Genomic DNA, 6,934 nt, shown 5'->3' on the forward strand with positions numbered 1-6,934 from the left:
TCAAAATGTCCTCTCAACGTCTTTACGAGCTGCAGATTGTTTCTTTGTAAAGTATTTCCTTTTTGCATCAACAACACTTGAGAATCCCTTAACGAAAGAAGCCCATGAAGGGTAAATCCCATCGGCAGGGTAGTAGCCTCGATCAAAATCAACGTTCCCAATTTCGTATGGAACTTGAGGAGCCGTGTCAGTTAGTAAACTATCAAACAATGGAGATGCATTAAGGACATTCAAGTCATTGTTCGAACCGGCCATTCCAAAATATGCATGCCAAATCCAATTGTCATACGATGCAACGGCTTCCAACATGATTGTCGGGTAACCGTGATTGCCTCGGGTGAAATGCCCTTTCCATTCATTTGGACATTTTCCCCAAGCCCAATGCATACAATCAATGCTTCCAAGCATTCCAGGAAAGCCGTGAAGTTCTTCATGTTTATGATACAACCGACGTATATTGTCCTCGGTTGGTTCTCTCATGTATACATTAGCATACAAATCTATAATACATCTTGTAAAATTTTGCAAAAACTCACGTGATGTTCTCTTTGAAATTTGTAAATATTCGTCAAATAGATCCGATGAATCACCTGTAACACCCCGTTTTTCTAAACATGGTGCTCGAGGCATCATACGGAGTCTAAGAATAGGTATTTGATCTTTTGGACGTATTTACTTGACCACATTTGACTTTGAGATGTTTTAAAAGTGAAATTAGAGTACATCAGGTAAACTGTCGAGTTTGAGTGCAGTTTGTCGCGTTCTGGTGTGTCGCGTTCCGTGACAAACATGGTTGAAACACGACGACTTCTGATACTTGATTTCTGCCCCTTTTGTCGCGTTTCAGTGTTGTTTATCGCGTCCTGGTGTAGCGAAACGCGACAAATGTCGCTGTAATGACAATTTTAGCCAAATTAAATGGCATCTTTGGGGGTGTATTTGTCTTTTCACTTATGGCCGGTTTTGGAGACTCAAAAACTGATTCAAGCTTATCCTAACTCATTAAACACTCTTTCAACTTCATCACATTCAATTTTAGAGAGAGAGAGTTAGGGTTCTAGTGAGAGAGAGCTCACTTGGAGAAGAAGGGGACCAAATCTCACCCGAGTCCGAGTTTTAAAATTGTTCCCTACATCTCTAGCTACGTTGTGATAGAGTTGGTAAGTTCTAACTCTGAGTTTTAAGTTTAATTTGATTTATGACTAGGGTTTGTTTCATTTGAGACTTGTAAGACCCATTTGGGGGTTAAATGGGTATGTTTGGGTTAAATTGATGAAAGGACACCCTAATGGTTATAATCTAGGGTTTGGTCATGTAAATTGAGGTTTGTAAGTGTTAATTGTGTTGTTAGATCACTAATACACTTGTGTAATGTTGAAAGGTTGTTAATAGGTTCGAGGTTTGACCAATTTGTAAGTCTAAGTGTTAAATTGGGTCAAATAGGTAATGGTTGACCTAATTGGGTGAGATGGGTATGAAACACCCTAAGTTTGTGTTACTTGGTGTTGGTAGACTTTAATCACTAGCTTTTAGTGATTAATGATGAGTCTTGGCCTTAAATGGGCGGTTTTGGTGTAAATGGATCATTTAATGCATTTGGGTCATTAAACGCTCAAGAGTAAGTGTTGGTGGTTAGTTCCACTAGTTTGTATGTTGATTTGGGTACTTAATGTATTAGATACTTCGCTTGAAGCTTACGGAAGTGTATAATCATCACCGACGTGCTAAGGTGAGTGGAATAATTATATGTGTAGTTATATAATGTATTTACTTGTGTAGCGTGAGATGTGAAGTGTCGACGTGTTAAGACACCACGTTTCACGTGAAGAGTGAAGTGTCGATGTGCTAAGACACCACTCCAAGTAATTTGATGAGTGAAGTGTCGATGTGTTAAGACACCACTTGGGGTGAAGTGTCGATGTGTTAAGACACCACCCGGGGTGAGGTATCGATGTGCTAAGATGCCACCCCAAGTAATATGAAGAGTGAAGTGTCGACGTGTTAAGACACCACTCGGAGTGAAGTATCGACGTGTTAAGATGCTACTCCAAGTAATTTGACGAGTGAAGTGTCGATTTGTTAAGACACCACTCGGAGTGAAGTATCGACGTGTTAAGATGCCACTCCAAGTAATTTGACGAGTGAAGTGTCGATGTGTTAAGACACCACTCGAGGTGAAGTGTCGATGTGTTAAGACACCACCCGGGGTGAAGCATCGACGTGCTAAGATGCCACCCCTGGGGTTAGTGTGCGACGTGCTAAGTACACTAACGGTTGTTATGAACACCGTTGAGAAATTTGAGTACCATTCCTTGTGCAGTTGGTTAACCATGGTTATGTGTTGTAGTATAACATATTATATTATTCATGTTATATGCTATTGTTATGCTAGCTTGTGTTGTCGGAGGATTAGCATTATACTTTACGATGGTATGATAATTATTGCTAGCATGTATGCGGTAAATGTGTAAGTGATTGCAAGTAAGTAGGTTATATATGTATATGTATAATTATTGCATTCACTAAGCGTTAGCTTACCCCTCTCGTTGTTAACTTTTTAGATGCAGGTGCGGAGAAAGGGAAGGGGGTTGTTGGGCACTAGTTCCCTTGTTGGATGCTTGTTGAAGCTTTTGGAAGTCGACCTAGTGTTTTGGGTAGTTTAGCCCCAAATCATGCTCGGGTGTTATTTGGATTAAAACTATCATGTTAATGGGTCGAACTTACATTACATTTGATTAAGGGTCTTCGTGCCTTCTTTGTAAACATTAAACTTGTGATATTATTTTAATGGGTTGAATGGAACGTTTTACGTTATGTAACCATTCAAGCGGGCGTTAATGATTATTTATTTAAAAAAAAATGTTGACGTGTCGAATGCGGGTTGGGTTGTTTCATCACCGTATGCTAATTGACGAATGACAGACATGACTTTTAAAATAGTAGATACTCCGAGAACACCACGTGCATCGGGACGTTGTTGAAAATAAGTAAACCACTTTGGTGCATTGGGACGAGTAGAGTAAGAAAGTATACCTTCAATTATTTTTTCAAGAAGACTTTGTGACATTCGATAACGCCGTTTGAAATATTCAGGGGGATACTTCGGATCTTGAACAAAGTAATCTTTCATCAAACGATTGTGCGCTTCTACACAATCACGACGAATGTATCGACGTTTTCGTCTTGCGCTTTGAGCCTCATTTTGTTCCTCGACCTCTCTACGTATTACCACGTTATTTCGATAAGCAAATATACTTTTCATTGCGTTCACTAAACTTTCTTCGTCGGAACTACTCATGTTTAAAGAAATATTTTTATTTTGATAAGAGAATTTGGATTTGATTGTGTGAGTATATGTTGAGTAAAATGGATGTATATGTAGAAGATTTAAGAAAAAAATTAAATATATATATATATATATATATACCCCAACGACTACATTTGAGTACATTTTAATATATTTTTTTGTTTTACAAACGAACGGTTCATTTTGGGTACATTTGAGTCGCATGAGAGACTGACTAAGAGGGGATGGAACATACTGAAGCAAGAGGGGAGTGGGGCGACTTGCGACTAGGAGCCCGAAGGGGTGGTGACATGCCTCCACTTCCACTGCTCTAACTCTACTTTATTTTGACAATGTAATAATATTATTATGTTTTTTCGGTTTGTACTGACTATGTGTATATTAGAGAATTAAAAATATTATAAATATTTTTGAGACTACATGATTCCTTTAAATACTATTTAAAAACACTAGCATCCCTTAGAAAACTCATTGTTTTTCCGTTTTAACCGAAGTGCTTGTTTACGGAAACGGGGTAATGATGCGGGATTAGGATTCTCAAAGAGTCAAAGGTGGTTTTGATTATTGTATGGGATTCAAAGCCATAAAGTAATATCGAAGCAGGGGCGGATGACGATGGGAAAGGGTGTCATATGAGTATATAATACTTATGGCTCAATAAGTTTTAGTGTTAATTTATTTTATTTATTTATTTTTATTTTTTATTTTTTATTTTTTTTGACCCCAACCCAATAAGTCCACAGCTTATTAATAAAATTGTAAATTAATAATCCCCATTAATTTTTTTGGCGTAAGAGCATTCTTATTGGTACGTCGTTGGAGGCGTGGTTGGAGCCGCCTTCCAACGGCGCCGATATTAGCAACCTTTTCTTGAGCCATGGTTGATTGACCGTGAATGGTTTTTCCGTTGGATGACAAAGTGGAACACGGACGACACAAATCAAACGGATATTTTTTCCTATTTTTGTTTTATTTTAACAGATATATTCACATTATAATTTAATATTCTCAATTACACTTTTATTTATATATACCCAACAACTATCTCTTTTTCACCAATATTCAACTCACATATTTCATCAAACTTCATCTCAACTTCATCATCTCCATTAACTTCATCATCATGTGTTCTAAAAAAAAAAAAAAATCAAAAACAAAAACAAAAATAAAAATCACAAAATACTACCATCGATGAAGATATGTGGCAGTCGGTCCTCCACAACACGGTTCATCAATCTCAACATTCTAACCCAAACGCTCAACATTAAGCTCAATTGTATATGCAACATCAATCTCTCATGGGTTCGTCATCTAACACGCAATATAGTCACTATCCTGTACTAAACAATTGGCCTGTGAATCAATTTTTCATACCTCATTACATGAATAACACGCAATATCAACCTCAACCAACTCATTCAACCAACCTCAAACACCTCAATTTAACCAACCTCAAAGTCCCTACATACCGACGTTTGACACACCACACGAAGAAGACGAACCCGAAAAAGTCCAAGAAACACAACTCGAACCTGAGCATGTAGAAGAAACAGAAGATGTAGTCGCGACCAAAAAAAGGAAAAAGGGCAAAGGTTTTGTGGTCGGACGAGGAAAGTAGGATTTTAGCCGAATGTTGGGTGCGCACTACTCTAAATATGACGCCCCGTACAAAATTAACGTGTACGGATCATCAACAAGAGGATCATTACAAGGTCAAACACTATATGCTGTTTTAAAATAAGTTTGCATTCATAAGAAGGGGTGACGTCATAAACAACATCAAAAGTTTTAAAAATGATAGTAGGCTTCTACGAATAGAAGCAATTAACATAAGTACGAGACCCAATGGTCATTACAAATCATTGTTCAAAAGTAACATAGTTTGTGAATGCAAGGTAAACGTTTCATGCAGAGACATCTCTAACAAAAGCAGCGGGAGTCTACACAGCAAGACTGTAGTGACCCGAACTTTTCTATGTTTATATATATTAATTGAGATTGATATTTACATGATTAAATGTTTCCAACATGTTAAGCAATCAAACTTGTTAAGACTTGATTAATTGAAATATGTTTCATATAGACAATTGACCACCCAAGTTGACCGGTGATTCACGAACGTTAAAACTTGTAAAAACTATATGATGACATATATATGGATATATATATAGTTAACATGATACTATGATAAGTAAACATATCATTAAGTATATTAACAATGAACTACATATGTAAAAACAAGACTACTAACTTAATGATTTTTAAACGAGACATATATGTAACGATTATCGTTGTAAAGACATTTAATGTATATATATATATCATATTAAGAGATATTCATACATGATAATATCATGATAATATAATAATTTAAAATCTCATTTGATATTATAAACATTGGGTTAACAACATTTAACAAGATCGTTAACCTAAAGGTTTCAAAACAACACTTACATGTAACGACTAACGATGACTTAACGACTCAGTTAAAATGTATATACATGTAGTGTTTTAATATGTATTTATACACTTTTCAAAGACTTCAATACACTTATCAAAATACTTCTACTTAACAAAAATGCTTACAATTACATCCTCGTTCAGTTTCATCAACAATTCTACTCGTATGCACCCGTATTCGTACTCGTACAATACACAGCTTTTAGATGTATGTACTATTGGTATATACACTCCAATAATCAGCTCTTAGCAGCCCATGTGAGTCACGTAACACATGTGGGAACCATCATTTGGCAACTAGCATGAAATATCTCATAAAATTACAAAAATATGAGTAATCATTCATGACTTATTTACATGAAAACAAAATTACATATCCTTTATATCTAATCCATACACCAACGACCAAAAACACCTACAAACACTTTCATTCTTCAATTTTCTTCATCTAATTGATCTCTCTCAAGTTCTATCTTCAAGTTCTAAGTATTCTTCATATATTCTACAAGTTCTAGTTACATAAAATCAAGAATACTTTCAAGTTTGCTAGCTCACTTCCAATCTTGTAAGGTGATCATCCAACCTCAAGAAATCTTTGTTTCTTACAGTAGGTTATCATTCTAATACAAGGTAATAATCATATTCAAACTTTGGTTCAATCTCTATAACTATAACAATCTTATTTCAAGTGATGATCTTACTTGAACTTGTTTTCGTATCATGATTCTGCTTCAAGAACTTCGAGCCATCCAAGGATCCGTTGAAGCTAGATCCATTTTTCTCTTTTCCAGTAGGTTTATCCAAGGAACTTAAGGTAGTAATGATGTTCATAACATCATTCGATTCATACATATAAAGATATCTTATTCGAAGGTTTAAACTTGTAATCACTAGAACATAGTTTAGTTAATTCTAAACTTGTTCGCAAACAAAAGTTAATCCTTCAAACTTGACTTTTAAAATCAACTAAACCCATGTTCTATATCTATATGATATGCTAACTTAATGATTTAAAACCTGGAAACACGAAAAACACCGTAAAACCGGATTTACGCCGTCGTAGTAACACCGCGGGCTGTTTTGGGTTAGTTAACTAAAAACTATGATAAACTTTGATTTAAAACTTGTTATTCTGAGAAAATGATTTTTATTATGAACATGAAACTA

The 6,934-nt window shown here is 35.7% G+C and overlaps 1 protein-coding gene across 1 annotated transcript; it reads right to left on the reverse strand.

Moving 5' to 3' along the window:
• LOC139842007 (uncharacterized) lies at window positions 1–4,686 on the reverse strand. The gene is made up of 4 exons (XM_071832188.1): window positions 4,682–4,686; window positions 4,342–4,437; window positions 3,034–3,218; window positions 1–500 (listed from the first exon to the last, which is right to left on the reverse strand). The coding sequence occupies exons 1-4, from the start codon at window positions 4,684–4,686 to the stop codon at window positions 1–3; spliced, it is 786 nt and encodes a 261-aa protein (XP_071688289.1).
• Between the last annotated feature and the right edge of the window lie 2,248 nt (window positions 4,687–6,934).

Source organism: Rutidosis leptorrhynchoides, chromosome 4 (assembly GCF_046630445.1).
Source record: "Rutidosis leptorrhynchoides isolate AG116_Rl617_1_P2 chromosome 4, CSIRO_AGI_Rlap_v1, whole genome shotgun sequence".
Classification (NCBI taxonomy): domain Eukaryota; kingdom Viridiplantae; phylum Streptophyta; class Magnoliopsida; order Asterales; family Asteraceae; genus Rutidosis; species Rutidosis leptorrhynchoides.